The sequence below is a fragment of the Gorilla gorilla genome, chromosome 16 (genome assembly GCF_029281585.2).
Source record: "Gorilla gorilla gorilla isolate KB3781 chromosome 16, NHGRI_mGorGor1-v2.1_pri, whole genome shotgun sequence".
NCBI classification, from domain to species: domain Eukaryota; kingdom Metazoa; phylum Chordata; class Mammalia; order Primates; family Hominidae; genus Gorilla; species Gorilla gorilla.
Genome location: NC_073240.2, coordinates 74320037 through 74334754, shown reverse-complemented (window position 1 = coordinate 74334754; position 14718 = coordinate 74320037). Strand labels below are relative to the sequence as shown.

At 35.9% G+C, this 14718-nt stretch overlaps 1 protein-coding gene across 2 annotated transcripts in view; it reads right to left on the bottom strand.

Annotated features, from left to right (window-relative positions):
• REC114 (REC114 meiotic recombination protein) overlaps positions 1-14718 on the bottom strand; it is a 106190-nt gene that overhangs the window by 66767 nt on the left and 24705 nt on the right. For both annotated transcript variants that reach the window (XM_004056457.4, XM_019011041.4), the window contains exon 2: positions 8702-8791. In XM_004056457.4, coding sequence (XP_004056505.1) covers positions 8702-8791 — 90 coding nt within the window. The remainder of the gene's footprint in view (positions 1-8701; positions 8792-14718) is intronic.

Genomic DNA, 14718 nt, shown 5'->3' with positions numbered 1-14718 from the left:
TATGCTAAGTGAAACAGTCCAAAATGACAAATACTGTATGATTCCTCTTGTATTAGAGGCTGTTTTTACATTGCTATAAAGGAATACCTGAGGCTGGGTAATTTATGAAGAAAAGAGGTTTATTTGTTTCACAGTTCTGCAGGCCATATAGAAAGCATGGCACCACCATCTACTCAGCTTCTGGTGAGGCCTCGGAAGCTCCCAATCATGGCAGAAGGCAAAGGGGGAAGAGGCATGTCGCATGGCAAGAACATGAACAAGAGAAGGGGGAAGTGCCACACTATTTTAAACAACCAGATCTTGCATGAACTCAGAGCAAGAACTCACTTATTATCGTGAGGACAGCACCAAGCCATTCATGAGGGATACACCTCCTACAGGCCCCACCTTCAACACTGGGGATTACATTTCAACACAAGATTTGGAGGGGACAAACATCCAAACTATATCACCATTATATGAGGTACCTACAATAGTCAAATTCATAGAAACTGAAAGTAGAATGGTGGTTACCAAGGGCTTGGGGGAAAAATAATGGGCAGTTGTTTAATGGGTACAGAGTTTTCGTTTTGCAAGATGAAGAGTTCTGGAGATAGATGGTGCTGATGGTGGCACAATGATAGGAATGTACTTAATGTCAATGACATGTACACTTAAAAATGGTTAAGATAGGCCAGGCGCAGTGGCTCACGCCTGTAATCCCAGCACTTTGGGAGGCCGAGGTGGGCGGATCACAAGGTCAGGAGTTTGAGACCAGCCTGACCAACATGGTGAAACCCCATCTCTACTAAAAATACAAAAATTAGCCTGGCGTGGTGGTGCGCAGCTGTAATTCCAGCTACTCAGGAGGCTGAGGTAGGAGAATTGCTTGAACCCGGGAAGCAGAGGTTGCAGTGAGCCGAGACTGTTCCACTGCACTCCAGCCTAGGCGACAGAGTGAGACTGTGCCTCAAAAAAAAAAAAAAAAAAAAAAGGGAGAGTTAAGATGGTAAATTTATTTTATGTTACATGTATTTACCACAATTAGAAAAAAAAAAAATGTGAAACCCAAAACGGCCAAGGGAGAATCTATTCAAACTCTCAAGACTAGCAAGGGAAAGTCAGTTGAGCCCAAGTCCAAGGTAAACTGAGGATGGGGTCAAGATATCTCAGCCTTCTTGCTATAGTAACCCTTTGACATAAATGACAATAGAACAGTCTAGTGGTATGTCTCCATGGAGCCCTCTGGCAGTGATGTCCCCAGTTGAATGCAGGTGCTATATGAACAAGCAAGATGGAAATCTGTAGTATTACTAGATAGCATGCATGCAGTTTAATCTGAAGCATTAAGTTCCCATGGATCTCACAGGGAGTGGCAATCAAAGACCTATGATGGTTAAGGGAAATTAAATTTAAATAACTTCCCAGGACCAAGCAGAAAGCCCAAAACCATGTTGACCTGTTTTGAGTTTTACATAAACATATCACACACATGAAGCTGTTACTAGGCTGTTACTACTTTTTGGAGGCGTTTTGTGGATGCAGTTTCCACACAACTTTGAAAATATAAATATATGATATTTAGATCCATGCCAGTGATTAAATTACTGTACTAAGACAGAAATGGCTAAAACTTTCTATGGCTGTCCTGTCTCTACCTTTTATGAAAAAAAGTTCTAAGGCCAGGTGCGGTGGCCTGTAATCCCAGCACTTTGGGAGGCCGAGGTGGGTGGATCACCTGAGGTCAGGAGTTCGAGACCAGCCTGGCCAACATGGTGAAACCCCATCTCCACGAAAAATACAAAAGTTAGCTGGGCGTGGTGGTGGGCACCTGTAATCCCAGCTACTCAGAAGACTGAGGCAGGAGAATCGCTTGAACCCAGGAGGCGGAGGTTGCAGTGAGCTGAGATCATACCACTGCATCCCAGCCTGGGCGAAAGAGTGAGACTCCGTCTCAAAAAAAAGTTCTAAAAATGTATCATGACCCAGATTAGCATGAAAGGAGAGGGTGTGTAAGTGTAATACCAACATAAAATTACACGTGTTATAAATGCGTTATAATCCAAATGTGTTTGCTCTTCTATGTGTTGCTTTCTGTGGAGGCCAAGAAAGATTATGAATAAATGGCATGAACTGATGAAAATTATTCTGTAATTTAGGGGGCAGAATATATTTTAAATATGTATTCTTATTTTTATCACACTTACATATGTACATAATTTTAAAAATCAAATACTTCTACAATAAAGGTTGATTCAGTAATTGAAAATTTTTATTATAAAATTTAAAAATTTTAAATAAATTTGTTTATTTAAATTATTTATTTATTATTAAGCCTGGGTGACAAGAACGAAACTCCATTTCAAAAAAATAAAAATAAAAAAAAATAGCAAAGGACCTGAATAAGCATTTTCCACAAATGACATAAATGGCCAACAGGTATAAGAAAAAGTGTTCAACATTACTAATCATCAGGGAAATGCAAATTAATACCACAATGACATTATCCCCTCATACTTCTTAGGATGGCTACTATTAAAGAGACAGAAGACAAGAAGTATTGGTGAGGATATGGAGAAAAAGGAATCCTTGTACAATGTTGGTGGTAATGTAAATTGGTATAGCCATTTTGGGAAATAGTATGAAGTTTCCTCAAAAAATTATAAATAGAATTACCATATGATCCAGCAATCCCACTTCCAGGTATATATCCAAAGGAAATGAAATTAGCATTTTGAAGAGGTATCTGTACTCCACATTCACTGCAGCATTATTAACAATAGTCAAGATGCAGAAATAACCTAAGGGTCCATCAGTGGATAAGTGGATAAAAAATTGTTATGTATATAGGTATATATACACACATGAATATTATTCAGCCTTAAAAAAGAAGGCATCCTACCATTTTCAACAACATGGATGAACCTGGAATACATTATGCTAAGTGAAATAAGCCAGACACACACAAAAATTACATGATCTCACTTATATATGAGATCTAAAATAGTAAAATTCATAGAAGCAGAGAATAGAATAGTGGTTACTAGGGGTGGGCCAGGGAAGGTAGAGGAAATGAGATGTTGGTCAAAGGGTATGAAGCTTCAGTTATATAGGATGAATAAATTCTAGAGATCTAATGTACAGCATAAGTATAGATAATAGCACTATATTGTATACTTGAAATCTGCTAGAACAGATCTTAAGTATTCTCACCATACATATATAAAATGGTAATTGTGAGGTAACGATATGTTAATTAGTTTGACTACAGTCATTGTTTTACAATGTATATCAAAACATTACAGTGTATACCTTAATTATATGTATATTAATATATATAATTTTTATTTAAAAATAGATAAATACCAGAAGCTCAAAGGGAAAAAACAAGTCCCTTAGCAAACTAGGAATAGAAGGGAACTTCCTCGGTTTTATGAATTGGATCTACAAAAAAAAACCTACAGCTAACATTATATTTAATGGTGAAAAGACTAAATGCTTTCCCCCTAAGATGGGGAAACAAGGCAAGGACATCAACTCTCACCATTGCTATTCAACATTGAAAAGGACATCCTAGCCAGCATAATCTGTGGGAAGCGGGTGAGGCAGGCAGGGAGAGTATACAGATTGAAACGAAGAATGTAAAACATCTTTATTTACAGAACACAGATCATGTATGTAGAAAACCCTAAAGAATTTACAAAAAAGCTGCAGAACTAATGAGTTCAGCAAGATCATCACAGGATACAAGGTCAATATTTAAAAATCAATTATGTTTCTAAACATCAGCAACAAACTATTAGATATTGAAATTTTAAAATCCTACCTACAAGAACATAAAAAATATGAAATATTTGTGGATAAATTTAGCAAAGTATGTGCAAGACCTGTATTATGAAAACTATAAAACATTGATGAGAGAAATCAATAAATGGAGAGTTTTAAATATGCTCACTAGTTAGAAGATGGTAAAAGAAATCAATTCTTCTCAAATTGATTTATAGATTCAAATCAGTCCCATCACAATCCCAGCAAGCTTTTTTGTAGGAAATGTCATTCTAAAATTTATATGGAAATGCAAATGACCTATAATAGTCAAAACAACTTTGAAAAAGAACACAGTTGGAAGAATTAAACTACCTGATTTCAAAAATTACAACAAAGCAGAAGACAGTGTGTTATTGGAGTAAGGATAGACATATAGATCAACAGAACAAAAAAGAGTCCAGAAATAGACTAACACATACTTAGCAAATTAATTTTAAACAATGATACCCAGGTAATTCAATGAGGGAAAGCTAGTCTTTTCAATTAATGGTACTAAAATAATTGATATCCACGTGCAAAAAATAAACCCAAATTCTTTTTTTTTTTTTTTTTGAGACAGAGTCTCACTCTGTCACCGAGGCTGGAGTGCAGTGGCACCGTGTCGGCTCACTGCAACCTCTGTCTCCTGGGTTCAAGCGATTCTCCCACCTCAGCCTCCCGAGTAGCTGGGATTACAGGTGCCCACCACCACGCCAGGCTAGTTTTTATATTTTTAGTAGAGATGGGCTTTCACCATGTTGGCCAGGCTGGTCTCGAACTCCTGATCTCAGGTGATCCACCCACCTTGGCCTCACAAAGTGCTGGGATTACAGGCGTGAGCCACCACGCCCGGCCAATAAACCCAAATTCTTAACTGTCACCATATATTAAAATTAATTCAATGGTTCCAGAAGTAAATTGCCTAAGATCCATGATTACATTCCATAATATAGTAATTTTTATCAATACCACATTGCTTTAATTGTGGGAAAGAAGGACCACTACATGAAATAAAAATAAAAAATATTAATACTAAAAAAAATTCATAATGAACTAGAGGCCTAAATATAAGAGCTGAAAGCATAAAGCTTCTAGAAGAAAACATTTTTAAAAATCTTTGCAGCCAGGCACAGTGACTCATGCCTATAATCCCAACACTTTGGGAAGCTGAGGTGAGAGGATCGCCTGAGTCCAGGAGTTTGAGAGCAGCCTAGGCAACATAGTGAGATCCTGTCTCTACAAAAACTATAACAAATTAGCCAGGCATGGTGGTGTATGCCTGCAGTCCCAGCTACTCAGGAGGCTGAGATGGGAGGACTACTTGAGCCTGGGAGGTCAAGGCTGCAGTGAGCTATGATCACACCACTGTACTCCAGCCTAGGTAACAGGGCAAGATCCTGACTCAAAAAAAAACGACTTTGCAATCTTGGCATAGGTAAAAATTTCCTAAGTAGTATACAAAAAGGATAAACCATAAGAGAAAAAAATATTGAACTTCAAAATTTTTAACTTCTGCTCTTCAAAAGACACAAAGAAATGAAAAGGTAAGCTATAAACTGGTAGAAATATTCGAAGAACACGTTTCTGATAAAAGAGCTGTAACCAGAGTAAGAATTTTTAAATTCGAATATAAGAAGGCAAACAACTCAATGGTTAAAAGACACAGACACTTCACCAATGAGACATACAAATGGCAAATACATGAAAAGATGCTCAACAGTATTAGTCACTAAAGAAACGCAAATTAAAACCACCATGAGATAATACTACACACTTATTAGGATAGATAAGTTAAAGAGACTGACAATACCAAGTGTTGGTGAGGATGTGGAACATGTGGAACCCTCATACGTTGCTTATGAGAATGCAACTTTGGAAAACAGTTTTGCAGTTTCCTATAAAGTTAAACACAGACACACCATATGACTCAGTGGTTCTTCTCTTGGACATTTAACGATGAAAAATGAAAACATGCCAAAAGGCTCGTATACAAATATTCAGTAGTGTTATTCACAACAGCTGAAAAAATGAAAACCACCCCAATGTCTATCAAAAGTTGAATGGATAAGCAAAATAGGTTTACCTATGCAATGGAATATTCTTCATTAATGAAAAGGAATAAACTACTGATAACGTGGAACAACAGAGATGAATCTCAAATTATACTGAATGGAAGAAGCCCAACTGAAAAGACTACATATCATATGATTCCATTACATGAATTCTAGAAAAGGCAAAACTACAGTGAGGTAATGCATATGTTAATTAGCTAGATTTAGTCATTTTACAATGTATATATACTTCAAAATAATGTACACAGTAAATATATACAATTTTATCTGTCAATTAAAGATATATATAAATAAAAATTATTTTAAAAAAGGCAAAACTAGAGTGACAGCAGATCAACGGTTTCTAGGTGCTGAGGGTGGGCAGAGAAGCTCACTGCAAAGAGGCACAAGGAAATTGGATTAATTGAAATGTTCTGTATCATGGTTGTGGCGATGGTTACATGACTATATAGATTTATTAAAACACATCAAATTGAACACTTAAAGTCAGTGAATTTTTTGTAAATTATACCTCAATAAAAGTGATTTTTAAAAATAATTTTAAAAAAGATTAAACAAATTAAAATATTTAAGTTATATATGTATAGTCATATGTCACTTAACAATGGGGATATGTTCTAAGAAATGTGTCATTAGGTGATCTTGTCATTGTATGACTATCATAGAGTACACTTACGCAAACCTCGATGGTACAGCCTACTACATATGTGGGTCACGTGGGATAGCCTATTGCTCCTAGGCTACAAACCTGTAAAGCATGTTACTGTACTGAACCCTGTAGGCAACTGTAACACTAACACAATGCTAAATATGTGTATATCTAAGCATAGAGAAGGTACAGTAAACATTACACCTGTATAGGGCACTTACCATGAATGTAGCTTGCAAGGTGAAAATTGCTCTGGGTGAGTGAGTGGTGAATGAATGTGATGGCCTAGGACATTACTGTACACTACTGTAGACTTTATAAACACTGTACACTCAGTTAACTATCCTAATTAAGTGTGTATTGTTATCTCATGGTGGTTTTAATTTGCATTTCCTTAATGACTATTTTTTATAAATAAATTTATTTTAAAAAGTATCTTTCTTCAATCACAAATTAACCTTAGCTTACTGTAACATTTTTACATTATAAACTTCAAAAAAATTTTAAAAAACATTTGGACTGTTTTACAATAACTTAAAACATATACAATATTTTTTCTATTTTTACATTTTTAAAATCGTTGTATTTTAAAAACGTTTTGTTAAAAACTAAGACACAAACATGCACATTAGCCTATGCCTACAAGGGCCAGTATCATCAAGACATCACAGGTGATAGGAATTTTTCAGCCCCCTTATAATCTAATGGGATCACTATCATATCTGTGGTCCTCTCTTGACTAATATGTTGTGATGAGACACATGACTGTATATGCAACATGCACCAAATTGCAGAGTTATCCTTACATTTCTCAGTAGTGGGTATCTTGGAATTTGATAACTTGGTTTTGTGACTACAGTGCAAAAATCATTCTATGTGTGATACAAAGAAATTTCTATCCATTTGTTCATAATAGTCACCACTGGGGCAAAAAGATGGAGCAGAGACACAGTATGGGGTGGTCTCCTATGCCTGAGGAAGCCAAACTGCATTAATGTCACCATTCAGCAAAGACCCATGATATTGGCAGGGAGAACTAACTGTGCACTAGGTATTCTTCAAGTCTACCATTTGCAATACTCATTAGCAGCTGAAGAAACCCTATCTCTTGCAACTGATGCAGACCCTGACAGTAGCAGATAAAGCAAAATAGTACAACGCATGCTGCAGTTTTAAAAGTCACGAGGAATACAAAGATGACTTTGCAGGTCATCTCACATTCAATGAGAAGGCTATATTTAAGCGGAAAGATGAATCATCACAACATACACATGTGAGATCCTACCATATTATGATAGAACATGTAAGTGACCCAAAAAGAATTAATGTCTTTTAAATGTATTTGACCTATTTGCTTATTGCTGTTTTTCCCCCACTAGAATGATGATATCCCATAATGAAAGGGATTTCTGTCTTCACTGTTCACTGCTATATCCCTAGCATCCCCTAAAATGCCTAGCATATACAATTACTCAATAAATATTTGTTAAATTATGCCCATGTACATAGTAAATATTTGTTGTATGAATTTATGTCAATGTAGACCCCATTCACAGCTAAATGATATAATAACTTTCCATTATATGTTCCTTTCTTGTACAATTCCTTTGATTGGAAGTTACCAATTGTTTTTTTTCTTTCATTTGGTTTCTATGTACCAAATAAAACCTAAACTTTCAACCAAGTTGATTCTTATTTTCTTTACATATTTCTTCATTCCAAAATTTCCTAAAGTGTACATATATTCAGAATAAAGAACACATGTATCACCATAAAATTACAGTTTTATAGAGGACGCTATCAATTAACAATAACACCTTTTTGTTTTCTTTATTTCTGCAAATCTATCCCTCTGCATATGCTGTTTTCCCTATCTGGAAAACCCTCCACACTTGTCTTCATTAACAAGCCTATCTTAACTCAATCTCCCTTACTACAGAATCCTTTATCATACTGGTTAATTTCAGTCTTTTGATCCACTCTGACTCCCAACAAAATCCTAAACCCCTTTAGGGCAGGCAATATTCAGTATGTTTCTGTATTTCCCACTGTTATGGCACATTCGATAAATGCTTAATGTGTTGACCTTGATGAATTTCAGTGAGACTGAAGAAGCTTGAGGATACAAAAATTCACGTAAAGCTAAGAAGACAAAGATGTATTTCCATGTTAAACTATTATGCATAAAACCTACCAGTAGTGTCTGTCCTTGGAAAATGAAGAAATGACCTGATATAACTATGGTGAGAACAAGATATCCAGATTCTTCATTGGAATCAAAAACCTTGAAAGGGAGAAAGAGAAAAATATGTAAAAGATAATACATTTCTATAACTGATAAACTTACAATACTGATGACCAAGTGTTTTCTCATATTGATCTTTCTACTCCGAGCATTCTCTTTGCTTTTCCATTCATTTAATCTGTAACCCTTCCAACTTTAAGCTTCTCCATATATACAGGCTAACAGCCAGACTTTTAAAAAATAAAATTAAAAGCCAATATTTTGAAACAGAAAGAATATCAGATTAAGAATCATGAGTTGTGGGTCCTGAGCCAACCACTTTTTAGTTACATTTTAATAAATAATTTATTCTCTCTGAGCCTCAGTATTCTTTCTGTAAAATGGAGAGAGCACCTTACAGAGTTGCTGTAAGACTTCACAGTCCCAATTTCTTCAGCCATGTAATCCATTTTTCTTTTCTTTTTTGTTTTTTTTTTTTTTTGAGACAGAGTTTCGCTCTTGTTGCCCAGGCTGGAGTGCAATGGTGTGATCTCGGCTCACAGCAACCTCTGCCTCCTGTGTTCAAGCGATTCTCCTGCCTCAGCCTCGCGAGTAGCTGGGATTACAGGCATGCGCCACCATGCCCGGTTAATTTTTGTATTTTTAGTGGAGATGGGGTTTCACCATGTTCGTCAGGCTGGTCTCGAATTCCTGACCTCAAGTATCTGCCCACCTCAGCCTCCCAAAGTGCTAGGATTACAGGCGTGAGCCATCGCACCCAGCCATCCATTTTTCATAACCCCTTAACATCTGGTGCTTTCCTTTGGATGAGCTCTAGTTTGTCAGTGTCACTCTTAAAGTATGGTGCCATAAACTTACCATAATCTACTTGGTGTAGTCTAATTATTTCCCATTACTTGCAATACTGTTGCCTATAATCATATTAACTTTTTGAGAGGGTAGTACACTGAAGAGTTTGATCTTAAATCAATATAACCTCCTGACACTTCATTACCTATGTTGGTAAATCATACTTCCCTTTATTCATCTTGAACCTAAACATAAAACCTTGGATTCGCCCCATTATATTTTATCTTGTTAGATTTGATCTATAGTTCCAACCTATTGAGACGTAGTGAGGAACTGAAGAAATTAAATCAAAATGTCAGGCAGGACATGAATGTTAGATACATTAGAGTGGGATCTGGGTCTTAAATGATTATACTATATAGGTGGCTTTCATATCCTTAATAAACACCGTAAGGTAAACATCCTTACCTAAACAATAAGATGTTATAGACTCATCTTAATGCCCAAAGTTCAAAATAATTAACACATACCTAATTCAACTTAGATATGTTTTTATGAGGTTACTGCATTCTACTAACAATGCTCTTATAGTTTCATATGTGGGGTTTGGAGTTTTAATGCTATATTTAAATCCAAGATTTCTACTGTGTTTTCTCTAATTCATTTTAAATTCCAAACTTAAAAAGTGAATAACATTTTAGATATCAAAGGGGATACAATAAGACCTGCACTAATTCCTTCAGTGGTTGTAATTCTCCCTCTTTCCCAGTATTTGGAACTTGGTCAGTGGCACAACACTCTTCCTGTCACAGTTTAAATGAATTATCCTGTGTGTTTTAATGACTAGTTAGAACCAGAAGCATAGCTAGGAGTCAAGTACAGCTTTCACAACTACAGTCTGGTCAATGAATTCTTTGGAAGGCAATGTTTTAACATGATAGTTTAATGTTTTGTTTTAAGAAATGTAACATATATACCAAAAAGCATCCGAAATATAAGTGTACAGCTCAATGAACGATGACAAAGCAAACACATCACCCAGATGAAGAAATAGAACATTACCAGATTTCTAGAAGGTCCTCTAGTGTTTGCCGTCTTAAAATCACTATCTGCTTCTTTTTCCCTTAAAATAATCTCCCATCCTGACTTCTAACACTATACTTTAGTTTTAATTATATGAGTGGAATCATAAAGAATTATTTGACATTTGGCTCCATCAATGTTGTTGCATGTGTATTCATTTTCATGATTCTTGAATACACTCTATGATGATACCACCCTTTTTTTGTTGTTTGTTTTTTTGCTAATGGGTATTTTTTCCAGTTTAGGTTCACTACAAATAATACTGTTATGAACATTCTTACATATGTCTCTTGTTGGATAGAAACACTCACTATAAAGATTTCTATTTTTCCCAAATTATTTTTTTTTCCAAATCATAGCCAACAACTTCCAGGAGAGCCCCAGTTTAGACTACTCTCTTGCCCTCCAAATTGCTACATTTAATCACCCAATCAACATCTCCATGTAAAGGTTTAATAGTTATCTCAAAATGAACAGCCCCTAACTTGAACTCCTAACCTTCTCATTCATTATTTACAAAGTACCTACCCTGTGCTAGGCTGTTGTAGACATTTGACATCACAATATTTTCACCTCAGAAAATAATTTTCTTCTTTTTCAGGTTTCTATATGCAACACTGAAGAAATTAATTCTTTCCTTCCATTTCTTTGGCTAAACCATGGAATCATTCTTGACTCCTTTTCTCACACCCATATCCAATCCATCAGCAAATCCTTCATGTCTATCTTCAAAATATCCATAATTCAACCACTTCTTATAGGTCTTGTCTAAATTATCATTCTCTCTAGTTGGATTATTATAATAATCTCCTAACTGGCTTTTCCATTTCTGTTCTTGCTTCCCTTCTCCAACATAGAGTTTATTCTCAATACAGTAGCCAGAGTGATCCTTTAAAAATATAAATCAGATCATGTCATTTCCAGCTTACAGCCCTGCAATAGCTCCCTATCTCATTCAGAAGCTCCTGCAATGCACTCCACGGTCTAGGCCCTCCACTGCCTCTCTGCTCTTGTCCTCTAGCACCCACCTACTGTGCACTCTCATCAGCCACACTAGCCTCCTTCCTGCTCCCTGAACCCACTAGGCACACTGATTATTATAAACCTCAGGGCTTCTACACTTGCTGTTCTATCTGAAATTCTCTTCTCCTAGATACCACATGACTCACTCCATCTTCAAACCTTGGCTTAAATATCATGTTTTCAGGTGAAACTTTTCCTAACCATCCATCTGAAAACTCCCCCATGTTACCTAAACCACACTACTCCTATTCCCTTCTCCAGCTTTATTTTTATCCATAGCTCTTACCACTTTGTTATATTTACTTGTTACTAGTCTTCCCTGAGCAGAAATTAAGCTCCATGAAGATAGAGATTTTTTTTCCCCGTTTTGGACACTGTTATATTCAAATGCCTAGGATAGTACCTGGCACACAATAGACACCCAATATTTTGTTGGATGGTTAAGTAAATAAGAACTTTTAAATGAAGGCACCATATTAAGATGCAAAATTTTCAAAGGAAATAAAGATGTCTTCAGAAAAAATTCATCACCAGCAGATCTGCACTGAAAGAAATGTGAAAGGAAGTCCTTCATGAAGAAAGAAAATGATATCAGACAAAAACTAAGATCTCCACAAAAGAATGAAGAGTGCTGGAAATAGTAATTACATGGGCAAATACATAAAAATTTTACCTAAGTATCTTTAAAAGATAACTGATAAATGGGATTATATTGATAAACAATATTCAATTTATCCAAACGAAAGGCAAGATCAAAATTAAAAGGGAACAAAGAACAGATGGGAAAATTATAAAACAAATAGCAAGATAACAGACTTAAACCCAACCCTATCAATAATCATATTAAATATAATAGTACATTTAAATGTAAACACCTCAATTAAAGGCAGAGGTTGTCAGATTGGATAAAAAGACAAAACAAGCTATATGCTGCCTACAAGAAATGCACTTTAAATATAAAAACAAACAAGTTAAAAACAAAAGGATAGAAAAAATATATACCAAGCTAATGCTAGTCAAAAGAAAGCTGGAGTAAGGCCAGGCACAGTGGCTCACTCCTACAATCTCAGCACAGGCTTGCCCTGGCTAACACAGTGAAACCCCATCTCTACTAAAAATACAAAAAAAATTAGCTGGGCATGGTGGCGGGCACCTGTAGTCCCAGCTACTCGGGAGGCTGAGGCAGGAGAATGGTGTGAACCCGGGAGGTGGAGCTTGCAGTGAGCCAAGATCGCGCCACTGCACTCCAGCCTGGGCAACGGAGGGAGACGGAGTCTTAAAAAAAAAAAAAAAAAAAAAAAAAAGAGTCTAAGGCTTGCCTAAGGCCAGGAATTTGAGATCAGCCTGGGCAACATGGCAAGACTCGATCTCTACAGAAAATTTAAAAATTAGCCAGGCACGGTGGTACACGCCTGTAGCCCCAGCTGCTTGGGAGGCTGAAGCAGAAGGATCACTTGAGCTCAGGAGTTCGAGGCTGCTGTAAGGTATGATTGCACCACTGCACTCTGCACACTGCACCCAGAGGCCTGGGTAACAGAGTGAGAATCTTTCACTAAAAAGATAAAAATAAAAAATAAAAACTGCAGTGGTTTTATTAATATTAGACAAGAATATCAAAAGGTTATAAAGAAGGTCATTTCAAATAATAAAAGGGTCAATTAATCAAGAAAGATAATCATCCCAAACATGTATTCCTCCAATACAGAGCTTAAAAATACACGAAGCAGTAAGTGATAGAACTGTAAGGGGAAATAGACAAGTTCACAATTACAGTCAGATTTTAATACCCCTCTCTCAATAACTGATAGAAAAAGCACATAGCAAATCACCAAGTATATAGCAGACTTGAGCAACTGTCAACCAACATGATTGATCGACATTTATTGAACACTCCATCTAACACCAACACAAAACACATTCTTCTCAAGTATACACAGAGCATTCACAAAGACTATATTCTAAGCCACAGAACAAGTTCTGGTTGATTTAAGAGAATGTTACCTGAGCACAGATGAATTAAATTAGAAATCAAAAACAGGTCTCTGAAAAAAAACCCCAAATATTCTTATTTACTCATGGGTAAATAAGAAATTAAAAGGGAAATCAGAAATATTGTGAACTCAAAGTTATTCACCATGTTAACATATTAAAAAAGAAAAACTATATGATCACCTCAATATGAGAGAATGCAGAAAAAACATTTGACAAAATCCAACATCTATTCCTGATTTTAAAACTCAGCAAACCAGGAATAGAAGTAACTTCCTCAAGCTGATAAAGGGCATCTATAAAAAAAAAAAAAACCAAACTACAGTTAACTTCATACTGAAAGCTTTCTCCCTAAGATAAGAAACAAGACAAGATGTCCACTTTCACCACTTCTATTCAACATTGTTACCGCAAGTTCTTACCAGTGTAATTAGACAGGAAAAAGAATGAAAAAGCATCCAGATTGGAAAGAAGTAAAACTGTCTTTATTCACAGACAACATGATCATCTATGTAGAAAATCCAGTTGATTTTACTAGAATAAGTGAATTTTAGAAAGGTTACAGAATAGAAGATCAATAAATAAAAACCAATTGTATTTACATACACTAATGAAGAACTAGAACCTGAAATTTTAAAAGCATCAAAATTTACAACATCAAAAATATAATACTGAGGGATAAATATGACAAAAGACTAGCACATTGAAAATTGAGAGAAATTTAAGAACACTTAAATATATGGAGAGAAATATTTTGTTCACAGATAGGAAGATTTAATATTATTAAAATGCTGTAATAGGCAGAACAACGGTCCCCCTAAAGATGTCTATGTCCTAATACCTGGAACCTGTAATATGTTATCTTACATAGCAAAGGGATTTTGCATATGTGATTAAGTTAAAATATCTTGAGCTGGAGAGATAGCCCTGAATTATCCAGGTGAACCTATTGTAATCAGAAGGATCCTTACAAGGGAAAGAGGGAGGCAGAAAGAGTCAGAAGGAATGTGATTGCTGGCATTGAGGATGGAAGGTGGGTAACAAACTAAGGAATGCAGGCAACCTCTACGTGTTAGAAAAGA